Raw genomic sequence first — 27,855 nt, forward strand, 5'->3', positions numbered from 1 at the left:
TGGGGGCGGGGGGCACGGCAGCAGCGATCACGGGTTTCTGCTTGGCCACCACTGAGCCGTGAGGCTTACCGCAGCCCTGAAGCCTCCTGGCAGCTGAAGTGGGCTGGAGGCACCGTGTGGAGGCATCCTGGTGCCCATGCTGCCTTCAGGGCTGCATTTCTTCTCCCCAAGAGCAACGTAACTGCCCAGGGCATCCCCGGGCTCAACTTTTCATCAAGTGGACAAGAGGGAAGGGCCTTTGCAAGGAGACGCTCGGGCGGTGAAGGAAGAAGGTTTGGGGAATATCAGCCCAGCTAAGCTTCCTTCTGGCGTGGAGCCTTTCTCTTCTCCACAGTACACTGAATAGCTGCTCTTCCATGGGCTTTGTCCTTGCAGTCACTCTCCACAGAAAGACCATGGAGTGGGCTACCCTCACCTATTCAGTGTGCCGAGCAGGAAAGCTACCTTTTCAGGAGAGGGCATCATCTGGCCCAGAAGGAGGGCCCATACGAGCAATTATTTGCATGGTAAAAATGGTGTTTGTCAAAAATGAACCCGTGGACATCAGTGTTGCCTCTGTCAAAGTAAATGGAGCTCCTCTGATGTAAAGTTAGTGTAACTGAGGTCAAACTCCTCATGTGCCATTTGGTCCTCTGACATTTTTCATCCCTGTTTCTACTGAGATGAGTAGTTCATTGACTAACTAATATTCAATATCCAGATAAACCTTGAAGAATTTAATTTCTTCTGCTACAAAACGGGCATCCCTCCAGGTAAATTAAAAAAAAAAAAAAAAGTAGGCCATTGGGGAACCTGGGCATAGGAGGACAGACTCAAGCCCACTTTACATGCATTTCGATCCAATAGTAGTGCTCATTATTTTATTACTTTGGTTAATCATATACAAACTGAATAGTCAGAAAACAGTTGCATGACACTTATATTCCAAATTCTGTTGCTCAAGGACTTCCTCAGAGACAAAATTTGCCTCTATAACCAGAATACCACAATCAGCAGACAGGCAAAAACTTGAGATTCACAAAAGTGGTTGGGAAAATAAATGATCACAATATTTCCACATACATTATTTTTCCTGCAATTCTCAGTTAAAAATGTTTCTAAAAGTGATAAATATTAATAAGTAACAGATGTACAGTCAAACTCCCTTTTACAGCAAAATATGCACTTTTTTGTTATGTTGTTGCTGCCCACACAGTGCAAAGAAAAACAATTACCTCAAAAGAAGAAACCTGGATTGAGGTTTAACTCTGCAGGACTTCACTGAGAAGCAGTTATCACACCAATCCAGCCACAAAAGACACAAATATATATCAATTATAATCTTTACGTTCTTCACTTAATAAAAAATTTCACTGATTTTGAATGAATATATGCCTGGGTGTGTTTGGTGCGGTTTGCCTCATGGAAGAAAATGGAGGACTGCTGGAAAAGGCTGTCATTTGACCTGTGTGTTATTTGACCTTCACAATAGCTACATAAAATGTAAATCTGCATCTTAATCTCAAAATCTGAGGCTACCTTCCTTTTCTGAGTCATCTGTGCTGCCTTCCACAAAGTGGCATAGCTGAACGAGTCACCCAGCTTTAGCTTCCTTCTTCCTTTGGTTTCCGTGGCTTGTTCTGTTGTCAAACAAGGTTTAAACACTCTCTATATGGTGCTTTTGCTAGAAATGTATAGTTCTGAAATCTTACCCCCTTTACTGAGACAAAAAAAAGCCCTGTTTTTTTCTCAATGGAAGCCATACAAGATGCCTATGTTGGAGTATGCAGAGGAACAGATCAGGGCTTATGAACATAAATGTCTCAAAAAGAGATGAGCAGTAGGCATTGCCTAAGTATTTTGCAGTTCTCCTCCCCAGAGGTTCCGCTTTAACTCTATCAACCAATTAACATGTTTATAATTTGGCAATAGCTCTCTATTTTCATCAGTGGCTTATAAGCCTATTGGCTCATGTTTCCAGGCTTCACATTTCTTATCCCTGGGGTTTTCTCTCCCGACAGCTTTTCATGCCCTGTCCAAGCCTCTGGTGAACTGCAGGCCAATTGTACGTCCGTGTTACCTTTTCCATGGGCCTGCCGTCATTCCAGCTGCATCCAATGCAGCTGTGAGCAAGGTCCACAGACACTGTGTGCCAGTGAGTAGAGTAAGTACAGCTGAGCACAGAGCTTTTAGTGGGAATTTGGCCATATCCTGACAGCTTTGAGAAAGCATAGATTTGTGGAGAGCGCAACCCTAGGTTTGGGCAAAAAGACCTAGCAAATCAACATATTTTTGACAGTACACTAAGGTAAATCTGAATTTGGATTTTATGCAGACATATTTTTTAAATGTCTGAGACATAAAAAGGGAAGTGTGTCTGTTACTTCAGCTTAGACTTTGTTTATGCAAATATGGTTTACTTAATTAAATTCTTGGTTCTACCACTTACTTCAGATAGACATTGGATGCTAAGAACAAAGGCCTGGAAGCAGGATTTGTAACCTTTTGTCAGAACATTCACAAGTTCCAAATTTCCCCTTTAGAGCTGCAAATTTCCTGGAGGCTGCAAAACTCTGCTAGTTTTCAAATGGAGCATTTGCTACTTACGAATATCTAAATATGCATCAATTCTATTATGAATACATTGTAGCTGGCATCTGGCACTTGATGTGCCAGAAGCAATCACACTGTGGTATAAATTTTTTTAAATTCTCCTCATCTTACTGCACAACATGATGCCTGGGAACCACGATGATAAGAAATGTGAGCATATTATTCCACAGAGGAGAAAAAGAATGAATCCAGGATATGGAAAATTTAGTGCTGGCAGGTGACATTTGCCAGACTGTTAGTAAACATTTTCTTCTGGTGACAGTGCACATTTTGCACTGGACTATGTCTTTTGTTCAAGCGTTTACTGACCATGTGTGTCAGAGAGGTTTCTGGCAGAGCCAGTGGTATCTCCCATTGTGAACCCTGTAGGATGTGAAGCGGAGGGAAGCTGCTGTATAACCTTCTGTCCTCACTGTGTGTGCAAAGCCCTGGGCAGGGAGGCAGGCAGCAAGCCATGGAAATTGCATCTCCTCCTATGGTCTCCACCCAGGTGTGGCCAGTTTGAACAACCTCTTCTTGCACTAGGGAAGGGAACATGGGAGTCCTCACTCTGAGCAAACTCCCATTGAAGTCAGAAGGTAATTCAGTTTTCAAATCACATTTTCTACCTTTGAGGTTTCATTGCTTCTGAAGCACCTGAAATAACTGAAAGTTTGGGAACATGACTGTACCTCAATGTCCAGTCTATCACTGCTTTTTATAGATAATTTTATTATCCTAATAATTACTCTAGATCTGCAATGAAATGAACCAGGAACATTTGGTTCACTTCTGAAAGTTCTTTGTTTAAAGGAATCAAATGCATTTTCATTGCCCATAGTTCACATAGTTGCAACACAACTGGAATCAAAACTGATAATCTGATAGGACTCAAAAGCAACATAGCCTTGCAGGATATTTAGAGCTCCAGTTCTGACTTCTCAGCTGTCCCCTGGGAAAATATCAAAGGAAACCATAATATGTCTAATCTCAGTGATTTCTATTGAGTCTAGCAAATTTGTTCTTTCAGTAAAATCCCAGTTCTTGAAGTCATGGTACTGAATTATCACCAGCAAGTGTCTAGCCCTTCAGATTGCATAAAAGAGAATAAAAAGAAAAGGTGAGGGGACTCAAAACCAACGGCAAACATTAAAAGGCTCAAATTATTATGCTGTCGGCTGTCTGGTTTTCAGCCAATTGCACAGCATTTGAGCCTGTCTATCTCATAACTTCTACATGTCTTAAATTGCTGGCAGTGTTGGCTCCTCACAGAAATGAACCCTGCCTCTCTAGCAGGTTGAACTAGCTCTTGTTGAGCTCAGTGTAAAATGGTCTTTGACTCTGACACCAACAGGTCTGGAACTGCTATCCAAATGGCTACACAGTTTTTATATCACTTTTATGTAGGGGAAAGCCAAATCTACCAGAGTGACAGTGGCAAAAAGCAATGGCAGGATCCACAAAAGGAGCACTGATTGGCCCACATGCCCCTCCTTCCTGGACAGCTTTGAGATCATTTGGTTCCCAGTGACTTAGAAAAGCCTCTGGATCATCACACCTGGCCAGACAGGATCTGCTGGCCCATTGCGGCAGCAGGGCACTGCCACAGCCCAAAGGTGCTACCACTACCTAGGACCAAACTGCATCTGATCAACCTATGTGTAACCTCTGCATCATCAATGGGTGTGCTGAGCTGGGCAAATTGGCTGTGCTGACAGAGCATCTTAAAATAGCCACATTTTTCTGGAGGCAGAGTTTGTGAAATGTAGTCTGGGGAATTTAATATTTCTGTCAAGCTGTTTCATTTTGTGTCTCCTTGCCACCTGCTTTAATTTCCAAAACATGCAGCTAAGCCACTGCTAAGTTATTAAAGTTACAGCTAGGACAATGGTAAAAAATTTTAGATGCTTATTTCAGTGTATGATTAGTGCCTTCATTCATACACCCGTACGTTGTCACATTTTTCCAGGCATACACTGAGAGGGTATTTAGCAGGTATTTAATCCAAAACAGACAAAGGCAGCAGGTGGGATTTTTGACACACCTAAGGGAGTTAGGCACCTGGCTCTTACTGAAATGATATACAACATTCAAAGTACGAAAGAGGCCTTCTCTTAGAGTTAGTGATAGCACACTTAAAACTTTCCAAGACATGGCTATAGGGAGCATGGAATGACAAGTGTTACGTATGACAAAAAAGGTGGCAACTGAGATACTTCGAACTGGAATATGGAGAGACATGGATGCTCTTAAATAAAGTCATTTTGATGGATACTGCTTTGGAGTATAAGATCACCTCACATTCCCTTGCAATTTCCAACCTGGTGAAAGGACAACCCAAATTTTAAGAATTCCACTAACCTCAGTGCCATACTGATTAGAGTTGCAATGCAGCATTTAATTTCTTTCCTTTGCTCTCAGCTCCCACCCAGACCTAGAAATATCAACTAATAACTATCTATCTGCAATAAAATTAATCACAAGCGTTTGGTTCACTAATGTCTTAGTTTGGCTTCTGAATGTCTTGATTACAGAATCAAGTGTGGCTTTATTGCACAGATCGTATGATTAGTCTTAGTACCTCAATCATTTTCATTCTTGGGATCAACCAAAACCAAACTTCCCAAGTTGCAATTTCACCATATTTCAAAGCAGAAGGTACAAGAAAATTATTTCAGAATTTTAATATCATGATCCTACCTGAATGTATTCTATGGGAATACTTCAGTCAGTCTGGTTGTAGTTTGACAAATTTTTAAGCTTAGCAACTTCTTAAAACCAAATCTAATTTTAAGTAGATTTAAGTATTGACTATTTCAGTGTAGGGAGGTGCTTAACCTAGACTTATCCTGCTGAGTCTTGGCCTTTATGAATCAAGTCTGAAGGTTTGATTTGAGATACCAGTGCTAGAGAAGACCTTGAAATGCTGAAGGCTAAATCCTGTTTCTGGCACAAACTTTGCCTTTACAGAAACTGTGTCTATTGAATCTGGTTCTTGATAAGCCTCATAAAATAGGAAAATAACTTCATATAGTGCTTGCATTTGAATAGTACAAACCTTCATTAAAACAATTCCCAGTATCAAAAGCCAAGGACATTTCTGCCAGAAAGGCATCTTTAGTGTATGTGTATTTTTCAACCTGATATTTAGAGAAAAGCAGTATGTTTGCAATACGTATCACTTGCTGAAGGCCAAAGTGAAGTTATGCTTTGGTAGGTAAATGCAAATGGCATCATTTGCAGAACTGACAACAGAGTCATGATAGTTTTCACTGTTTATCAGAAGAAAAGATTTTTCAGATATGTCATTGAACAACCACATACATCTTGCATTAAACCTATTAAACACAAGTTATTTGAACTTGCCTAACCGTTATGTAACATCTCATTGGAGACTGGTAGTCAAGGACACCTAGATCTTCACCATAAGCAGAGAACTACTTATAAACAACCTTAGCACTCAAATTAATAAATTAAAGTTACAGAATATTGTTATATTATCATTAGAAAAATCAAATGCACACACCTTGTACACAGAGAGATCACACCAAATCATTATTAAAGCAAGATACAAATGTTTTGAGTAGCATCATATAAGAATTCAAATTTGACATCAGAAAGATAAAATGTTTTTTATATCAGTGACACTGAATAACACTCCTAAAAAACCATTTTATGCTAAATTTCCGAGTTGGAATACTAATAGCTGAATTCAGACTCCTTCCATAGTTAATCTGCGTAATCCACCTGTAATCCCCATAGTTGTGCTTCTTAGGTAAAATCAGAAATAAGATTCCCAATATTCATTTTCTCAAGAAATTGAGACTGCTGAATTCTATTTTTATCTGGACAATCACAATTGGCATTTTTCTTCTGGTAAAAACACATGGCACAGAAGATAGTTCTATACTGTCAACAGACTGACTTGAAAAATATAAATATATACTGTATTTATATATAATGTGTATATATACACTATCAATATTCACATTAGATAATCTGAACAATTTTATTGAAATTACTTTTTAAGAAAGCCTTCTGCTGTGACTTCATGTCTACATAAAGCATTGAGAATTTTCAAGTGTACCATGTGAAATGGGGCTTCTTAAACCTAAAGAAAACATACTGGTGAAATATATGTGAATATGCATTTTTTTATAATGTACATGTTTTTTCAGATCTGCAATCTCTACCAGTTATAGCTTGCAAATTACAAAAACTAAAATAGTTATCCAGAGTCAGTGTTTCCTCTCAGCAGGCTGCTGCAGGCAGAGTTCACTTCCAGAAGAAACTATTGGCAAATTATTCTCGAGATGGTGATTGATGAGATGACTTATGCTGTCAAAGACACGATCTTTTGTACGAACCTTCAAAAAAAGGATGCAAGAAGATAGATTAAGAGAAAAATACTTTTTCCCTTAACTTCGCACTAAAATTCTCTAAGAATAAAATAACACAATTAATCATGTTTTAGAGACTGATCCTTCTCCCATCGAAATCAGTGGAAATTAGGCATTTCTGGAGTTTTGCTTCTGTTTTGTCTCTTACTCCCTCTATTCTACCAAAACAGGTAATTTGCCTATGGGCCAGTCTACTACTATTACGTTCTGAATAGGTCTGATTGAAAACTTCCTGTACAACGTTTTGTTTCACTATAAGTCAGATTTTTAGATCAAATTGTCTTCTTGGCAGAGCAGAGGTCCTCTTCAGCGAATGTCATGCTGGTGTAAAGCTTTGTATTGGGATGGCTCTACACGGCCTCAAGAAAAAGCCTGTGAGCACTGCTCTGAAGTGTCATCTATTTTCCTTTAACTTTTCTCAGAAAGCAAGAACAACTTTTGTTAAAACTTTCCAAAGTCACCTTATGCTGTGGTGGGCACCTCGTTTGAAATATTTCAGTCTTCATCATTAAGTTCTGGCAAAATTGCTAGAAACTTAGCACAGGATGTCACAGGGTAAAAAAAGAAACAAACAACTTCGATGGCGAATGATGCTATCTGCTTACTCCACATGTAGCTGTATCACTGAAGAAATCCAGCATGCTCTCCTGATTTCTGAAACATACTGCTTTGAAACACCACTTTCTGTAATTATTCAAAGATGTATTTTCAAAATGAAAAGATATCTTTAAAACAGCGGTAACTTTCCTTATCTATATTTAGATTAACACATTTTCAGTCCATTCAACCCTGCGAGATTTTCTCACCCTAAGCAATATGCTCTGTCATCACCAGAGTTCAAGCCCTAGTTCTAAATCCAGCAAAAATCCTGCAGTCCTCCATTTTAAGCATCCCTTGCCTGAACTAGAGATCTTTTTTTTTTTTTTGTCAGCTGGATAAGAGCAGAAGGAATTGGACAGTTAACTCCGCTCTGAAAACACACTCTTAAGAGCTGTAACGTGTCACTGGGAAATTTGTGTGTGAAATGAATTTTCAGGCAGGCTTTGTGTGAATCGTTTTAGAAATAATCATGCCAAGGCCACGTGGAAGAAATGCAAGCCGCTGGCGCGCTGCTTCAGCTGGCCACGCATTGGCATTTTATTGACAATTCTCTGCTCTGACAAGTAGCAAATAGGGCTGCTCTGGAGCTGTGTCAGAGTCCCACAAATCATACAGACAGCACAGCTAACTTAAATACAGCTGCAGAAAAGCTGTTGTTCTCAAGCAGTGCCTCCTGAGCAAGGAGTTCCAGAGCCATTTGGGCCATGATGGCACATCACAAGTAAGCTGAGGGAGGGAATAGGTGCAGAGAACAAGCAGGTCTCTACACAAGGAGGTCAGCAAATTTGTGCTGCACTTAGAGGCAGTGCAGAAAAGATGGGGGGGGGGGGGGGGGGGGGGGGCGCCTCCATCCTTTGCAGGAGGAAAATGTCCCTGGAGTCCTCACAGGGCCCGAGTACTCTATGCCAGTCAGCAAAGCAGCAGAGTTCCCAATGGCACATCGCATGTGTGCACTCGCCACGTCACACAGCATTGTTTTTCAGGCAGTAGCCTGTAACAGCAATTTGTGGGTTTACGTTGAAGGGAGAATTAGGGGGCCCTGCTGCAGGAGTCACAAAACTGCTGGCAAAAGTTTAGCGAAGGAGGCTGCGTCCCCAGAGGGATTGAGCCATTTCCCCAGGCTGGTGTCCTGGTCAAGCCCAGGACAAGGCAGTTGGCACCTAAAAAGTGCAAAACCATTCTTTGACTGGCCTCATGTGGCAAATGTGATTACAACAAGTACCACAGGCATTTCTCACCGCAGTGTTACAACCTCTGCAGGACCGGCATAATTCTGCCACAGGTTCCTCAGCTGAAAAAGATGCCAACAGGAAAACTTTACAGGCATTTCTCAATTTACTTTGGGGCTTGTCATCTAAAGTTGTCTTTTACAGAGGAGAAGGAGTTGCCCACTCTCAGTTACCAGGAGCCAAGAATAAAACATGTGGCAATGCTTTCATTCTCTCAGATGAGACTAAGCCTCCCCAGAAGCACAAGAGGACAGCTGCAGAAAACTAGAGCTCCCTTGCCCTCTCCATCCTGCTGCTGGGAGCATCCCTTTGTTGACTAAGGGAGTCCCTGGGCAGCAAAGAGATGCAGCAGGCTTACCTCAGTTCTCTCCTGGGCTTACATGCAGGAAAACACAGAGGGCCTGGTCTGTACCCTGGCTGACAGATATCATGTGGAAATTGCTGGCATGCAGGCTGACCAAATTTGCACAGCCACCAGCAGCTTCTCAGCAGAAAGGCTAAAGAAGTGGCTTAGCTTCACTTTTGACTAAGACTGTACTGCCGTGGCCAAACCTTGACCTTGCTAGGAGGGAATCAGGTCCCTAAGGCTCCCTGCAACGTACAGAAATCATGCAGTGGGCCTTCTGCTAGGCATCAGGGAGAGAATTAGAGATGTGATGGCATATTAGAGATATGGGGCTGTACTTACGATCATTTGTGAAAAAGCTGTAAACAAGGTTAAACACATTTAGAGAAAATATGTAGAGTCAGAAACCTCCTGTATTACTGAGGAGTCAGCACTTACAGTTCCTTCTGGGTCCACCAAAAGAAGATGCTTGGCTTGGCCGTTGTGCATGCCTGTCAGCACATAGGAGCCGGGATTCGTGGTACTCTTCCTCACAAGGAAGTCTCCACATTTCTTTAACAGCTGTTCTGCTTCTTTCCTGCTCATTTCTCCTTGATACCACGGCTCTGTACTCAGCTGTTCAGCTACAGTCCGGTCAGCTGCTCTGGATAAAAGAGGACTGGTGCACCCCGTGGAGGTGGATTTTCTCAGTGCAGCCTCAGACGTTTGGTTCTTGAGGGCATCTTCAAATGGTTCTGGTTATGGAAATAGAAAGAAGGGCAAGATCATTCAGAGGTAAATCATATTACAAAATGGTGATATTTCAGTCATTTTTAACTGGATTTATTCTGTGTTATAGCCACTTCCCTTTGTCTTTATGATAAAACTGAGGGAAGATATACTGCTAGGCCTACTGATTTATGGATTATATTAAGACTGAGGAGTGTAATATGTTAGAAATGTATGTTATGCAGAGAAAGATACTGACAAAAATCAGAGCAAACCTTGGCAGGAGCTTTTGAAAGGGACTGATTTTATTTCAGTAATGGCTATTGTCAACAGTTGCATTTATATGCCCTGGTACTGGGCAGAGGTCTCCTTTTGTCTTGCCAGGTATGTCAGACAGTTTAATTTCAAATAAATTGCATAATATGGGTACCCAATGTCATTATACTCATATCTGGTCTCTCTTCAAACAATATATTCATTTTAAAATTATCCATTACTGAGTCCCCAGCCCAAGGGTATGTCTAGAAGGGATCAGTTGCCCTTACCACTCAGCCTACCACTAGCCTCCACCTAGGAAGAGGACTTTGCAACACAGGCACAGGCTAACACCTTTAACGTGATTTACCAAGCTGAAATCAGCCTCGGGGAAGAATCTTTTAAACCTCAGCTAAATCCTGAATTCAGTGTTACTTTCTGTAGAGTGGAATAGAAAGATGTGTCATTACAGATCCCAGCAGTCTTACAGAAATAGTAAATAGGTCAGTGCATGCTTCATTAAATGCTGTACTGACCTATTGGAAGCTATTTTCCTTTGCAAGACCTTCATCTGGCCAACTAGTGCATATTAAAAAGAGATACTGTTCTGTGACCACTAGACTTACAAAAGGACATCTGCAGAGCAGTACTGTGAAGCACTACACCAGCTCTAAATAGTGTGCTCAGATGCGAGGAGTACACAGCCATCTTTGCATGGGGCCACAGAGGATTAATTTAGCTCGGAGAAATAGTGTAAATACTGTGCCATCACAGCTTATTGATACCTCAGCTAATTCTTAAAACCAGCTTATATACGCATTCACTACATTGCAGTCTGCACTAAGCCCAACACATGTTTAGCTCAACAAACCACTAACTTAGGGCTACTTGACACGTTTTCTAATACTACTTTTCCATGATGATCCAATGGTTAATAAAGTTTAATGAAGGCTGGAAGATGAGAAATCTGTTTTTACGAAAAGAAAGCATATAAAATAGAATTAAACGTGTGCATGTTTTAAAGGCATGGCATGTTAAAAATCAAGGTTAACATCCCTGATTTCAGACAGCAGACTTTTCTCATTTCAAATCTATACTCACAGATAGATACTCTCTCAATTTTCTTCCCTCCCCCTTTCTTTCAATACAAAGTCTCCCTAAGCTGTGGAAATAAGAGCCATATCTCAGCAAAACATGCCAGGAAGACAGTTTTATGTATACTGAGATAACAGAAATGTAGATATGTTATTTTACAAATAACATATAGGCACCAACTGCTTTGTCTCACTGCCTTTTAATTATGTGAACTGAATTAAATAAATCTTGTGTCAGCAATTCATTGGAGGTAGGAAGAGTAGAAAAACTAAGAAAACTTTCTGTGCATCAAACTGCTTTCCCATTATTACCTGTTAAGTATCTCTTCAAGGCTCAAAACGTGTATTGGTAGCACCAACATCAAATCACAACCATTGTTTTACAGCTATGGCCATGATTCTGATTTTAGAAAAGCTGACTTCAAAGTTGGAACAGATAGCTAGATAGGACAGTAGGCCTATCCAGAGCAAAGGATAACTCAGCCTTTTGATTTCCCTCCCAGCTTCCTTGTTGCATAGTTTTTGTAGTATGCATTGAATTCCTAGTAACATCTTCACAGGACAGGTTGGAGCTAATTCTCCAGCCATTCAGTCCTTCACTTTCCTGCATGACAAGCCTCCTCATTTATTTTCCTTCTGACCTAGTTGCCTGTGATGCTAAGGATAACATAGACTGCAATTCACCTTAACTCAGATATAATACAAACTAGATTCAAATCTTCAGCCACCCTTATTTTAACTCAGTCCAGTACAAAACCACCATGAATTCTCAAAATTCACCATAATTCCACCAGGAATACTAAAATTTTGAGAATTTTAAAATTATTTTTATACAGAACTAATGCATACACATAAACATATTGGGTCGCTTGTTAGAAAGGGAGTGAATAGGAAGGGAACTCACTCATGTCAAACAGATCCTTTCCTGGGCTGCTCTCTTTGGTATCATCTGCTGTTCCACTGAAGGTACTTTCAGCATCTGCCTGAAGTGCCAATAGAGCTTCTATGTTTATATGCTGGGTGTTTACATATGTTGGCATCTCTGTTGTTGGGGTTACTTGTGAGTTCCCTTCCGGCATACTACAAATATCCAGAGATCCTAGAAAATTCAAGACTTTTTTTCTTCTTTTTTTGTATTTGACAGAACAGTGTTGTTATAATGAGCAAATAACATGACACCCCATCACCACAGGTTTAAAATTCCCTGGAATGGGAGATGTAAAGTCAATAAATGCAGGATCTAGTGGAAAAATTTTTTTAAGAATGGATTCAGAACTGTGTTCCAATGAGGGCTGGGGCAGAGGTGTTATTATTCAGGAAGAAAGGAAACTTTTGTAAATAAAGACTGCCAGTTTCAAAAAATAATATTTAGTTGGGGAGTCATGGGAGGAAGAAATGGAGTAAAATCCTCAAATCTGTGCAGATTAACAAGTGATAACATATTTTAGCATTTGAAAAGAAAGTGTCCCCAGAAACACAATAAAGCTGTCACATAAGGGTGGATGGGTGAAATTTCACACATATTTTTATGTCATTTGCTTAAAATTAGAGACAACCACAAAAAGAACATTATGCATTATTTGTTACTCGTGGAGCAGAGATCATGTGCAAACAAATGCACTGCTCCACATTTTAAAAAAACTTCTGACTTTAGACTCTTCCTTTGGAAACTCCATCTTGCATAACCTAGTGGGTCAGATTTTCAGAACAGACCATGCAGCCCATCTTTAAATACCATGGAATTTTAAGACATGGCAAGCTAGAGAGCTGAAGATTTGAGGCAACTCTATTTCTGAACTGCTCTGCAAAAGATAAGATTCTGTGAAGGTGTGCATTTAATAATTTATTCAGAGGTAATTACCAAATGCTTTCCACTGATATCAACACTAAAATTCAGACAAAGGGAATCTAGCAACAAAGTGCAGTTCATTGCCTTAAGACTTTGAGGCATCAGACTTTCATGTGCTTTGCCCACCCAAGACCTCCTGCAGTATTACAGCTAAAACTAGCAAAACTCACCTTGCTTAACAGGCCAATGATGCCAGTCTTCAATGAATTTGTCTCCTAAGTGACGACTCTGGTAATAGGTTTGCTCTCCTCCCACTCCTGCTGCAGACTAGAATGGACACATATGCAGAGAAATTTTCAATTACCTTTAAAACGCTCAGATACATTGTGAGTGGTTCTGACAATTTCCTTGGCTGTATTCTGTGTACTCCCACTCTTCATTTCCGATTCATCATGGTGTCAGAATATATGTCTCACAAATGCATTTGTGTAGGAGTAAGATATTACCGGTGACCTTCATGTAAACTTCCCTGCTTCCTGCTTTCATTAACGCCCGCAACCCCAAATGATGCATCACCTCCTGTAGTACACTTGTCTTCACATAGCAAGCCTGACAAAGCATGCCTGGGAAAAGCGTTCCACAGAAACACACCTGGGACAAGAAGACACCCCCAGCATCCTCCAAAGCATGAGCTGAAAGACTCACATTGGTACCAGGGGACGCACTCAGGTACCGAAGGGAGAATGTTGTCTACAGACAAGGCCCCTCTGGATTTAAGCAGTGTTGTGCTGGATCTGAAAACTCCTCTTAGGTAGCTACGTTGATACTGGAGTCAAACAGTTGACAGCAACGCTGGTAGAAATATCCAAGCGGACCTCAGTTCAACATGAGGTGGCGAACCTGCCTAGGAACCTGGCTGAATACAGATCGTTGCTGAGTTATTAACATAATGAACTGTTAGCAATGACTGCACTAGACTGTTTAAATTATTCTGCACCAAATCTTTCGCAGTTAGTGTGCACTATTTGATAACTCCCTGAAACAGACATGGTTTCTACAAACATAGTAAACCTCAGTGGATTTCTCTTCCTTGAACCTGTGTAATCTTTTAACACCATGAGGAACTCACCTCCTTCTGTTTGTTCTGAACCTGCCTAATTTGTTGCCTCCTAGATCTTCAATGCCCATTCAAACGGAAACTGGCCACATACGAAGAGCTGTGAGCTATAAATGGTCCCGATGTATCCATCTTAAAATGCACATTTTGTAAAAATTTTGGATCCATCAGCAGGAGGGCAGGGATGCACTTGCACTGACCTGAGCTGTATCTGCAGCAGTGGGAAGTCTTGCTTTGAGCCTGGCATCCATGAAGCCGCCAGGGGGGGGCATTTTATTTGGGATGTTGTTGTAATAAGGATGTTCTGTTGTCTCGTTATCTTCCTCCATCCATGGCTCATCAAAACTCTGCGTCCTATAAGAAAGCGAGTGCTTTATTTTTGCCCTCGCTTGCAAAGCAGTTACAGATACTTCCAGCATGTTAAGACTGCCTGTCAGGGGATCACTATTGCATATTATTTTGACAATTCAGCTACCATTATAAGTCAGCAAGCAATGATGGATCATGCAGCAGAGCTTCTCTGTTTAGACAAACTAATCTAAACCTGCTTTGCAGAGAATGAAATTCTTTATGCTGAGTAAAGGATGTTTTAACTTAGCTTTAAAGACCATTATAAACTGCACTAACAAACAATTTTATTTAACCTTACAGTAGTATTTCTAATATTATTACTTGATTGATTGACTGAGCTCCAAAACTTTGTCTTTAATTATGGCTGCTCTATCACCGATATAAATCTGGAAGAACTTCACAAAGTCAAGAGACTGGATCTGTGCTTTCAGTCTACATTTAACAGTCATTTCCACTAGTCTGAAGTGAGTACAGAATGCTTACAGATTAGGATAGTAGCATTTTGTATTCACCATACACTCATTTTACTCTGATGTAAGAGATTACACAGAGTACCAGCTCACTGGGATTTATACTAATGTTAGCAAGCATATAGCAATCCATGTTAAAAAACACAGCTCAACAAAGAAAACAGAATGCTATATCCCAGCCTTTTAAACATATACAAGCAGACAGATTTTGTATCCTCCAGAGAACAATACAGTCAAAGCCTGTGTACAATACACCACATTCCTAAAAACTTCACCCTGGCTAATATCAGAAATAGTAAAACATCACTAGTCATTTTGGAAGCCAAGCAACTCTAGCTTACTTCATCTAAATTGACAGAGCTGCTATGACAGTAATAATGAGGAAATGCCACAAATAACATCCATTCTCAGCCATACAACTCTGCCTACTAACTACAACAGAACACACATGATCATTTCAATAAATTCACTGTGAAATCCATGTTTAGCCCATTCTTTTAAAATGACTGTGCTCCTTTCATATTCATTAGGCAAACACTGCTTTGCTAATTCAGCAGAAATCTTTTTCACGTATTTAAATCCTGTCCATCTCCAGCCTCTTTGTCCACAGCACATTTTACTAAGTAAATACAAAGCTAACAAAGATCCTTTAGCAGTATTCTGCAGTTGTACTTACCTATCATGGAAAGTAGGTATCTTAGAGGGGCATCGCAAGTATTGCTTAAATCGAAGCTCGAACGCTTGCCCTATGGTGCTGATGACATCCTGGGCCAGGCCATCACGGCATTCGAGTACATGACAAGCTAAACGAAAAAGATTTGACACATGCACATGCAAATCCTTGTTTATGTTATGGTGGGATGCACTGACCTATGACAAAACACCTACATGTCAGGCATAGTTGCCCTATTCATGGCGTCCATGTTTCAATAAAACCCAGTTCTGGCACAGTGAATTTCAGGCAATGGGGTCTTTTTAAAGGCTAAATAAAATTTCTCCAGTGTGTAACTGCAATAGGCAAGACCACAAATCAGTTCCACAATTTTAACAAGTCCATAAAGACGGGAAATCTCATAAAATTTCACTTGTTATTACCAGAATGCAATAGATTATATGAGAATTATAAGTTTTAAATTGAAATTACAAAAATATTAGTAGATGGTAGCAACAAAAAAGCTTTCTTTGCTTTCCTCAATTTTATTACCACTTCAGTTTTATATCTAATTATCCCAAGTTTGCAAGCTGTTCACTTCGAGTTTCCAGAATTTCCCAAATCACAGGCTGAGGGAGGAACAGTAACTAGGCTAATTCCTAGATCCCAGGCCCTGACCTGATTCCAGTAATACAGAGCCTGGTACCTTTTCCTGCTTATCTGTATGGAGACACTTCCAGCAAACTGCGGGATCACTGGGGAGCACGTAGCCAGGACCCTGGTTAACTCCAGCATTCCCCAATGTGCCATCTTTCTGAACCCACTGTGACAGAGGCAGTAAGGAGAGAGACTGGCAATATACAAGCTCTCTTTCTATGGGAGACCAAGAAACCTTTATCAGCTGTCTAAGCAGCCAAATCTGTCCCGGTTTTAAATAAGAAAGTGGCTTAGAGGTATCATCTTATGTGACAACATAAAGAGGCAAACTCATGCAGATTTCACCTAACACTGCAGGAACATAGATAGGTGTTAAGAGCTGAAAGCTAAAGATCTGAATGAACAATACCTCAGTGATATTCAGAAAGGCCTAGACAAGTTCATTTTCCATACTCAGTGCTGGACAAGCACATGGCCTACTGGCTAGAGCCTGGACTGAATTTGAAACCCTGGTTCTTCTCAAAGTCCTGCTGCAGTACAGTGGGACCTTGTTCAAAGTTAGAAATTTCTATCACCCCTGACTGCTTTATTAACCTGAATATAAATTCTTCAGCTGAAAAACTGCATTTTAGTATATGGCCAGTGTCCAGCTCAGTGGAATCAAGTGTTTTGGATGCCAGTGTCCTACAAATAAGGGTTGGTCATTACATTTGTCTGACATAATTTTAGTTAAAGCAATATAGGGAGACTAAGAAGGTTTAGCAATGACTTCTCAGAGGCTGATCTGCTGGACAGACTTCTGAAGAGGCCAGAATAAAGAGCAAGAAACCTGCAGTTATGCAGGTATGGAATGATCAGGGCACCAAGCTGTCTCTCTGTCAGCAGCAGCAGCACCTCGCGCAGCATGAGATGGCACCGGTCACAGTGCTGCCCTGCTAAACAGTGGTTTAGAGATCCAGTGATGCTCTCTTCTCACCTTACAGCATCTGCTGTGCCAACCAGCATGCTGAGGCAATGCCTGATTCAGAGGAAATGTCCTTAGCCACATGTTGAAAGTGGATTTGGCAGCCAAAAACAGGACCTCCATGTGTTCAAAGACAGAGGCAGACACCCCTGGATAGCAGCAGGATCTTTGCTGTTTATCCTTTCTGCACCATTGCTGGCGGCAGTGAACAATCAGCCCCCAGATAAGGTGCAGACTTACTTCCATGAACATGGACCAAAAGCAGTTAGGCCAAACAAAGCTATAATTTTTGCACTCTATAACTAGAATGGGGATTTAAAGAGGCTATATTGCTCGCTGCTAAACCTGTCTGGAGCTGAAATGAAGTATGAGTCATTAAGTAGTTTCAGTAGGTGACATAATGAGTAACCTGTTTCCTTGGATACGTGAATGGACTTGCAGCAGGTAGGAGATGTGCTTCTTGTAAAAGGATAAGAAGGTTTGGCTCACAGAGAGATGATTTCTTGTGAATGTTACAGCAGAAGACAGGCAGCCTGTAGCTTGCTAGATGCAGAATATAAAGCATGAAAAGAGCTTTTCCATCCTTGAGAAGAAATAAGTCTAATATGCAAGTGAAAGCTACACCACAGCATCGGTGCTAGTGTCAGTAACAGCAAGAGTAACATTTTTACTAGATAACAGAAGTAAATTCAAACTCAATTCTAAAGTAACTTGCAGATAACACAAAGACTGACAGAATGGCCAGTGATGGTGAAAGACAGCAATCCAGATCCCTTGGTAAACTAGACCTTACAAAAAAAAAGTGTTTTAATACTGGTCACTTACAAAGTCACTGATCTGCAAACCACTGATATACACACACAACTGGGGAAAGCTCCCATGGAAAGCTGTAACACAGAAGGCTTAAAGATCACAGCGTGAAAGAATTTCATGTGAGATAATAGTGCTTCACTGCAGCAAAAAGGGCTTATGAGAAACCAGCTAATGACAAGGAAGGTGCAGCCTCTGTTAGAGATTGCTGACATTAATACTAGATTACTCCAAACAATAACAGGCATCATCTACCTTTTTTAAAGCAATGCAGAAAAATGAAAGAAGGAAGAACAGAAATTATCTGAAGGATGGAGGACGTGCACTGCAGCTGAACACCTACAGAGTTCACATTGTCAAACTTTTCCTAAAGAAAATGCTTGAACTAAATACACCACAAAAGACAGTACCAGCTGCTTAGGTGACTCCTGGATGTAGGATAGACTAACTCAACAAGAAGAGCAACAGGAAGCTAAGGCTAAATACATTCAATTTAAATATAAGGAACATAGTCCATGAAACAGTTTTTATGTCAAATCCACTCACACAGGAACAGGAAACAGAGCACAGTTCTCCTCCAAACCCTACAGTGCAAAAGTCTGGTCTGCGATGCTGGTTCACTACATTGCCACTGAGATCTCTCAGAACAACTAAATCAGTCTCTGGTTTAGCAGAAAGGTACTGCTGAAGCAGGTAGGGCAGACAGCAGCTCTGCACCATACAGGCTACAGTCTGATGCCAGAGCCTTTCTAATGGAGGACACATGATTTTGGAACATAACGAGCATGGCAAAGAACTGGATTATCTCCCTATCTCCCACTCCCCATAAGCTTTCTAGGTGTTTCACTAATATTCAGCATATTAGTATGTTTAGTGCATGTATTGTTTATAAGGTAACGCTCTCGAGTCTGGAGATCTCTGCACATGGACACAGCAGATTGCTGAGGTATCTAAAACCATTAAAGATGACAAAATACAGAATTAGTTGTGGCCATGGTAAGGTGGCAGCTCAGGGTTTGCAGGGTTGGCACTTTGGAGTTAAAGTGTCTGAATTCTGCAGAAATCCTGTTGGAACTGCTTGAGTCTTTTTTTGGAGCTAGTCCTTTTTCCTCTATGAATCTATGAATAATAAATAGATTCTCAGGTACATTACATAATACTTTGTGTCTAGCATTAAGACCTAGTGATGCTTTCTGCATTACAAGCAGGAATGTTTTCTGTACCTCTTATTTCAGATTGTAATTTCCACTTTTTATGATTTATTTTTGAAAATCTGAACTGGATCTTAGTCTTTGAAGACAAGCAACAAGAGTTTCCCTGTTCCTGACTGGTCACTCACAAAGCAATACAACCTTGAATAAAACTTCACTGAGAAAGAGGATTACAGCCTCCAGCAAGCTGGCTCGAAAACTCACTGTTTGGTAAAGAATCTGATTCTGCCAGGAAGAATTAGGCATGTACTGAGAAGACCTAACAGATTCAGCCACCTCATCGGAGGTCTTACACAGAGAACTGCTTAGTTCTTGTATAGTGATTGGGTGTAGGTGAGAGTTAGCTGTTGCCTAGAAGCTCACACAGCCACGTAAGGTGAGCATTTGATTTAAGAGATTAAGAGAATCAAAGTGATATTTGGAGATGAAATACAAGCAAGACCTGTTCCAAGTTTGAGAAGCAACTTGTGCATGGCTATTCCTTATTGCTACACAATCTTTCCATGACTTTATCAAAGGCAATCTTTTTATTGGGCTGCATGTATTTTTTTCGGGGGGGGGGGATGAACTGAATTATACCATGAACAATTCATGTTTCTCAAAGGAAAAAAGATTCCAAATAGATATTTCTTACTTACCTCTCCGATTAACAGGATCCTTAGCTACATATGCAACATAGTCAGCTGTATCCTGTCAAAAAATTAAGATATCTACAGTGAACACAAAAAATCTTTGCGCTGATCATAGCAAAAGATCACAGTCCAGAGTGTGCACATTCCTGTGGGTAGACCTTCAAATGACATGTTTTTCTCTACAGTTGTACACTAGTTAAACCCCATAGAAATATTTGTGGATTTTGGTACTAATCCCACCCCTTTGCTTCCTCCAGAGTGTGATCTATTCCAGCAAAACTTAAAAACCTCTTCCAAGGGCTTTGAAAATCAGTTGAACAAATTTAGTAGGATTTGGATCAGGCCTCATTTAGAAGAGAGTAGAATTACAAGTCCTCATCTTCAAACTACCCAGAGATTTTGGTTCAGAGCATGAATAATCAACTGGTTCTGTGGCAGAAAGAGTGGGAGTAACAGCCCTGCTCCCCAGAAATACTGAGCAATAGCATTTATTCATGTGTGACAAGCAGGTGTGTTTACTTTACTGACTACAATGCCATACAGCACAGAGGTGCTCAGCCACTGCTTGGCTGTGACAAGCAGCATCCCAGGACACTCTCCCCCAGCCCATGGGCTGCTCCCAGCCATCCCCGTTGCCACATGCCAGGTGGATTTTCTGGCAAGAGCAGGCTGACATCTTCCTTCTGGATTTTTTGCTTGCTCTCCTGCCATCCTCACGCTCCTGTGCACAAGCAGTTCAGATGTTTATCACTGTGCAGATGAAACAGAAAGGCCAGTGCTTCCAGGAAACGTGAGGCCTGCTGGCACATCCGGAAAATGCCATATATCTTTGATGCGATCAGGAAGTCACATCTGGTTAGATCTGATATTTCCTGACATGACTGGCTAGTCAGGTATAGCTAAACCTAACTGAAGTATATATAGGATACACTACAGATGGCTGTATAGATCTACCCAAAGCCTTTTCAGGTGACTGATCCAAGACCACTGACAATTATGTCAAGATCCAGTGTCATAACAAACATCAATCTTCAGTTAAAGAACAGACTTCTTTAGCTTAGCTTTCTCTAGTATAAGCACACACCACCATGACGCACCCAAAACAAATCACTGTGCTGCATGTCCATGCAATTTCCCTCCTAAGGAGAGGGCAAGGGAAACGATGAAGCACATTCATGGTTCTGGTGACAGATGTGTAGCCATATCACTTAATGCACTATTGGAAGGCACTCAGACACAGCTGAGGCTGGTCTGTAAAAAAAAGCAGAGCAGAGAAGAATAGCGCTAGCATTTTGTCCAGTAATTTCTTAAGCACCCAGTGACATAGTGTCTGGGCAATGACTTGAGTGGAAGTAATGATGCATATCAACAAGTAAGGGAACAAGAAAAGTGGGTATGTCTATAGTGGCAAACAAAACAGAGCCAAGTTAAAGGCCTGAGAGTTGTCCCACAGTTGTCCATACTGTTTAATTGTTGCTACTCTCCCTTGTCTGGCTGTGCTGGTTTCCCACACCATGCTCTGAAACTCTCTGAGGCACCAGCACATGCTGGGCATCAATTCCAAGAGACCACTGGGAGGGAAGAGAATGAATGTGTGGACGCAAACTGCACTGTGCTATTTAGTTTCAGGGCCAGAAAACAGGCCACAGATAATTTTATTTACTAGTACAGACATAGGTAATGGATACATTTATGCCTGAGTAAGTATCTGTCTCATAGCTAGTGTGGGTGTGAGAGACTGGAACCACCAACTCTTTATTTCATTTAAAGCTCTCAGATTCAAGCTATGACAAACCATTAATGACCTAAGGTGGGCACATTTCACATTCCACTAAATTAGAAGACTCCCGTCAAAAGGCTATACAGGGCTGGGCTGATGCAGCAAAGTGGTCCCTGATATTCAAGGACTGAAGACAAGTATGAATAAGCTATAATTTTCACCTCAAAGAAATAGCATTGTGGTGCTACAATTTGGAGGCAGGGCTGAAACTGAAAAACTACTGCCTTCAGGAACCTCTGAGAGACCTGCCTTATTAGACCTATGAGATCTGCCTCTCTGAAATTTCAGCAGGCATCTTCAAAAACAGATGTCTTGTCTAGCAGCCTGGAAACAGCCACCTGAAATTACTATGGATGAAAATTGTTTAGTGTATCATAAGGAGAGGCTGAAGCGAGCTAAAGCAGATTCAGAACACAGACTTGGAAGTGAACTAAAAATTATTCTGAAATGGTGGGTAAAAGGATTTGGTGGAGAGATTTTTAAGCTCCCATGTACTGACACAGCCAGAAACTGTCTGACTCATTGCAAAGGGGAATATTGCAAAAATATATATGGTATTCAAGCTGTTCTCCAAGACTGTGGAACACTTCTCCAGTGGATATATTTTGAATGATGAAGGTAATTAACACTTAGGGAGTGGGAGGAAATTTGCAAAGCTAATTGCTGGCGCTAATGTGTGGCAGATATCCAGAGCAGAAAAGTGGATGCGGTGAGAAGGGGGGGCAGTCTCACTTCTATTTAGAACCAAATTTCAAAATTCAAAATAAGGGAAGTATTTCCTGAAGAAACGTGGGCATAGATCTGGGTTCCTAGTTCAGTATGGCCTTTCTCCCTCCATTTTAAATCTCATGTGATTTTAAAAAAATCAGCTGGTGCCCAGCTGTGTTTGGGGGATATGGTTTGGTGGTAGCAGTCCTCCACCAAGTGGAAATCATTAAGGGCTGATGAAAGTTATGTCTGCATGACCCTGAGATGGGTTAATAAAGTTATGCCTTAAATCATATCCTTGCATCTTGTCTTCTTCCGTGTGCATGCAGGACAAAGGAACCACCTGCTTTATGAACAAGCTTTTGATTTAAAATTGTGTCAGATACTAACCCACTGAGACAAGCCTGTAGAACATCATTAGATACTCATACCTACCCTCTCCATCCCCAGAATGAGATCATCACGCAGCAGTCTTATTGGGAATGCAACTTTACAATTTCACTGTCTTTTGCAGGCTCCCTTATACCATACAATTTTATTTCTCTGGTAGCTCACTGACTCAGTAGCATGATTTTTATCTCTCTAAAACATTTGGAAGAGCTTGTTTACTCCAAATCCAATCTCTACTGCTGCTCCTCTCCTCTTTCCTGGTAAATCACTCTATCAGTGGGCAGTGTGCAATGGTGTTTCCAGGACTTAGCATTTGGGATGGCAGATGGAGAGCGAAGAATCTTCTTACGGAGGCAGGGAACTGTGCTAATCACTCTTCTGCCCACTTCAGGAATTGTTCATTTACAGCATCCATTGCAATCTGTTCTATTTCAAAACTGCTGTTGATCCATTTTTTGTTCCCCAAATTATTATGATACGGTGTCCTTTTCCCTTCTGGAACTGAACTGAGCTCAGCACAGCTACACTAAGACTGAAGTTTGCCTTTATGTTTTCTGAGGATAGTGAAATGAACACAGAAAGTGCCAAGGATCTTCAACCTAAGAGAGTTGAACTGGGAGAACTAACTCACAAAGCAGGCTAGAAATTGCCTTACCTGTAGTACATGACTGATAAATGACAGATAATCGTATGATGGAGGAAAAGGCAGACTCATTCAATTAATCTAGGCTTAAAAGCTTTCAAACCTCTAAGGTAAGAAGTGAGCAATGTCCCTGTTTTACAATTCTCCCATTGCTTCCTGGGTGACAAATACTTTTTAAGCACATTTAATATGCCTTTGGATGGACTGCTTATAAAAACAGGGAAAAGCACAAGCAGGACTCTGCCCTTTGATCTAAATGAACCAAATGTGTAGGTGTAGCTGAAAGCTTTGCAAAACAAGAGGGAAAGATCTGGGCTTTTCCTGAAAGCCAGTCTTCAGGCTGCATTGAGTGTAGCGAATATATCTGAAGGCAGTATTTAGCACAGTCTTCTCAATGCAGACTTAAAGACAAAAAGAAAAAAAATAAATGCATGCATTGCTATAAATATAACTGCAACATAGTCTATTACTGTAAAAAGTACAAAATAAAAAACAATCAGGACAACAATTCACACGATACCCATATGACTGTACTACATTACTCTGAAAAACAGAGCCCTGCTTATCAGTTATTATATGAATGCTCACAGCCCTTTGATACTTTTTGTTTCAGTCATTCAAAGAGGAGGATTTATGACTGCTTGTCAGTCGTTTCCCTCAAGAAGAGTTTGATGGCAACAATCAAGAAGAATTTATGAAACAAGAAACAGGAGCTATTGCGCTTATATTTTTCTTTCAGTAAGCTGTGCAATAAATTTTGTCACACAGTCCTCATACAGCAATATCTATGTGGGGGAAAGCTTTAAAGAAATGCTTACCGGATCACCTCCAGATGCAAAGGAAATAGACTGCATATGGTGATTCGCTATGATCTGTATGGATCAGAAAGAATAAGTGTGAGTCAGTAGGTTTTCTTACAGTTTACCCATTTGATTTCTTTCTTGGTTTGTATAGGGGTGAAAATCCAAAACCAAGATCAAAATGACCTCTGCATTTCACCTACAAGAAATGCAAAGAGTAGCATGATAATATAAACAAACTTAAGGATGAATGTATCTATTCTCGTGTTCTTTAAAACCTAGCAGGACACAGCAAAATTGCTATATGTGCTCAGAACTCCAGTAAATCATATAGATCTGTCATACAGTATCTTTGGAGAAATTTTAATCTGCTAAAGCTCACTTTCTTTATTACAGATAGTGATGAACAGAGCAAAGGGTCCTATTCATCAAAATACTTTTCTGCTGATGCCACTCTGGTAGAATCAATGAAATCATGCCAATCCACACACCAGCTAAGGATCCTAATATTGCTTTCAATACCTACTGTGTCATTTTATGTTTCAAACACCAACATGTTTGCAACATGCAAACAGAATATTGAGTCCAGCTGCAATGTGGCATTGTGGGCAAAATCTCAGGCATACTCCAGGGCATTTGAAATTCAATTTGCTTATGTACAGTTTGAAGTAATATGATATTTCTCTGGGAAGAGACAAATTGTCATGAACCTCTAACACAAGGAGAACAGCTCTGCTCCATTGCTGTTCTGAGATTTAACTTATGAAATCTTTTAATAATGAAATCGTGTTACAACCGAGAAAGAAAAGGTCATTTGAAAGAAAATTTCACTTGATCATTTGAGTCACAGAAACCATGCCAAGGAATTTGTCTGGTACAGGACAGGCCCCTTATTTAGTGCCTCAGAGCAAGTGATAATAGTAATTTGGATCTTAATTGCTCACTTTGAAGAGGGTACCAGATATTTCAGAAAACCATTTTGGGAAAAAAATGAGGCTAAAAAGATATTCTCTGGGTTGTTTTTCCCATCCTGCATCTTAAAGACCTGAACTTTCCTATCTCCCTTAGAAAGAAAAAAGCCCAACATGAGTTTCCCTGGATCTTGCTGCTTCACTAAGTCAGAGAGAGTTGACAACTATTTATAGTGCTTCTTTCATGTAAAGACTGCTTCATTTTCAATACTCCTGCTTGTCCCACAGCAGCCTCTGAAGATGTGGTTAATTTTTAAGTGTTCAGTGGTGAACCATCATTCCCTTACTCATCAGGGAGGATTTCCTTCTCTTTTTCCCATAAAGAAGAAGTGATCCTAACAACAGAGATGAACTAGTGAAGATTTGTTACACATTTAATATTGTCACTATCTCAAATTGTGCAAATAACCTACTCTTTTAGTTCAGCATCATAAAAAACAAAAAATATTTCAGATTGCCTCAAAACTTATTTTTCCAAATGTTAAGAAAACTGAAAAGTGCTTGAAACCATCAGTTCAAGTCAGACACTTTTTTTTTTAAATTCCACCGCTAAACATTTTAGTTTAGTTTGAGGTAGGGGTATTCCCCCCCAAATACTGAAACAAAGCATAGCAAATTACCAATGCCTTGCGTTGCTTAAAATGAAACAATTCACTAATGTTGGCACATAGGTTAGACACATTTCAGTCTATCCAAATCTGCATTTTAAACAAATAAACAAAACAAAAGAAAATTATCTTCCATCCATGCCTGCTTAACATATTCACAAAACTGCTGTGCAGGGATCCATGCAATTGCTTTCTTGCTGCCCCAAGGGCCTTTTCTTTCCTTCCAGCTCCTCTGAGAAGAAGAGGCTATTACAGAAGTTCACAGCCATCTTCCTGGGTGGGGCCTCAAAGGGCAAAACTGTTGGGCCATGCTTCCTTTCAAATCAAATGCTTAGCACAAACAAGGAACAATGGAGACCATAGCCAGACTGGGGATCTCTGAGAAACCAGACATTTCCTAGGCCTGCAGCACCCAAACCAAGTCTATCTCAAAAAGAATGATGTGAGAGGAAGATAAACAGTTTTGTCGACTCAGAGAAAAGGCAAATATCTGGGGAGGATTCTTCCCTGGGATAAATCAGTTTAACTCCATTTCTACCATGACGTCAGCTGAAGAGAAGGCGACTTTCAGGGTTTGGCACTTTCATAGTAGATCTAATTAACATCAAGTTCCTATGCTTCTGACTTGGGGCAACTGTCCTTATGAAAAACACTGCTGTGTATGTTCCACGTAAGGCTCCAAACTGCTGCAACCAGCCATAATGCTGCTCCCACAGTCTCAGTGCTCACTGCAGAAGATTATGATATTTTCTAAATAAGCATAAGAATGAAGATAAATCAATGAAAACATAATAATAAACAGCAAGCTTTTGAATAGACAATGTATGTATTCTTCCTTATTCTTTAATCCTGAGACTCCTAAGGAAAGCAGGAATATTTTTTTTTCTCTCTAGCTGTATCTGGGCAGAAAGTTGCATGCCCTAACACAGTATGTGCCTCACAGCAAAAAGCACAGCAGTTAACTATGCATGTCTGTCTTTCTCTTTATATATACCCTGAGCAAGGATTTTTCTCATCTCATACATCACTCACAATCCACTGCAGTGATTTCTCTAAGTCTGTCTGTACCTTCAGCACAATGAAGAAGAAAAAATGGGCTGCTTGAAAAAGGCTGCCTTGTGTCTCCATAAGACTGGCATTTCATTGCACTGCAAAATCCCTGAGGCTGTATTTTTAGCAGTGCCTCAGGAATAGATTGCCCTTTAAGGCTCTAAATAGTAAGAACAACAACAAAATTCAGGATGCACATTCAGTCCTGTAGTTACTTACTCCAAATGCATCCCTTAACACCCTGAAAGTTTGTAGTTGTACCCAACAAGAACTCCCACAACCAGAAAATGCCATTTCATGTCGTAGGTCTTTTAAGAGCAAAACCAAGCTACCTGAAACATAGCAAGAAGAAAATAATTCATCAAACCTGTGTTGAATACAGGAATAAACAATGACTCCTACTATGCTTTATATCCTGTTTTCCTTCATTTTGTAGTCATTACTGAGGAATAGTAACTTTGAGCAACTCAGTATTTTGGCAGACAACAAATAATTGTGCAGTAGGCTGTTCATCAAAAGCCTCACAAATTAATATGGCAGTTACACTCACCTGTTTTGTATCAGGAGTCATTAGGTTTAAGCTGGTGGTGGAGATATTCAGCATTATGCTCATTCCTGCAAACTGAAGATTGCTCTTTCCCAAGATGCTAGAAAGAACTTTGCTTGGTGGCTGTGAGATGGGGGGAAAAAGCACATTTTTGTTCTCTGTTTAATTGGGATGACCTTCATTGTATGCAGGATTAGCTGTTATCTTAAAGGTTTCTAAAAAGTTGCTGACTTTTCAAAGATCATTTCATTGCAACAGCTGTTTTCCTCTGGAGATATTTTTTCATTTATACTAGTACTACTACTGATAATAATGATTATGATGATGATGATAATAATAATGGTAATAGCAGCAGCTAGGCAGGTATTCATCCACTTTTGACCTAACAAAATAGGGAGTTTGTGAGATGGCGAAGTCTCATCTTCACCAAGGGACCAAGTGAGCAGACTAAGATGAATGCCTTAGGTCAGTATCTTAAAATGGCATGTTCCTATTCTGTAAA

The 27,855-nt window shown here is 40.4% G+C and overlaps 1 protein-coding gene across 3 annotated transcripts in view; it reads right to left on the reverse strand.

Annotated features, from left to right (window-relative positions):
- Positions 1-832: 832 nt before the first annotated feature.
- SHC3 (SHC adaptor protein 3) overlaps positions 833-27,855 on the reverse strand; it is a 64,348-nt gene continuing 37,325 nt past the window's right edge. For all 3 annotated transcript variants that reach the window (XM_069777063.1, XM_069777062.1, XM_069777061.1), the window contains 9 exons: positions 27,357-27,476; positions 24,196-24,249; positions 19,863-19,914; positions 15,607-15,733; positions 14,310-14,463; positions 13,223-13,319; positions 12,108-12,302; positions 9,585-9,880; positions 833-6,938 (listed from right to left, as the gene is read on the reverse strand). In XM_069777063.1, the coding sequence (XP_069633164.1) occupies positions 6,810-6,938; positions 9,585-9,880; positions 12,108-12,302; positions 13,223-13,319; positions 14,310-14,463; positions 15,607-15,733; positions 19,863-19,914; positions 24,196-24,249; positions 27,357-27,476 (1,224 nt within the window). In that variant the 3' untranslated portion in view covers positions 833-6,809. The remainder of the gene's footprint in view (positions 6,939-9,584; positions 9,881-12,107; positions 12,303-13,222; positions 13,320-14,309; positions 14,464-15,606; positions 15,734-19,862; positions 19,915-24,195; positions 24,250-27,356; positions 27,477-27,855) is intronic.

The sequence above is a fragment of the Haliaeetus albicilla genome, chromosome Z, assembly GCF_947461875.1.
Source record: "Haliaeetus albicilla chromosome Z, bHalAlb1.1, whole genome shotgun sequence".
NCBI lineage: Eukaryota > Metazoa > Chordata > Aves > Accipitriformes > Accipitridae > Haliaeetus > Haliaeetus albicilla.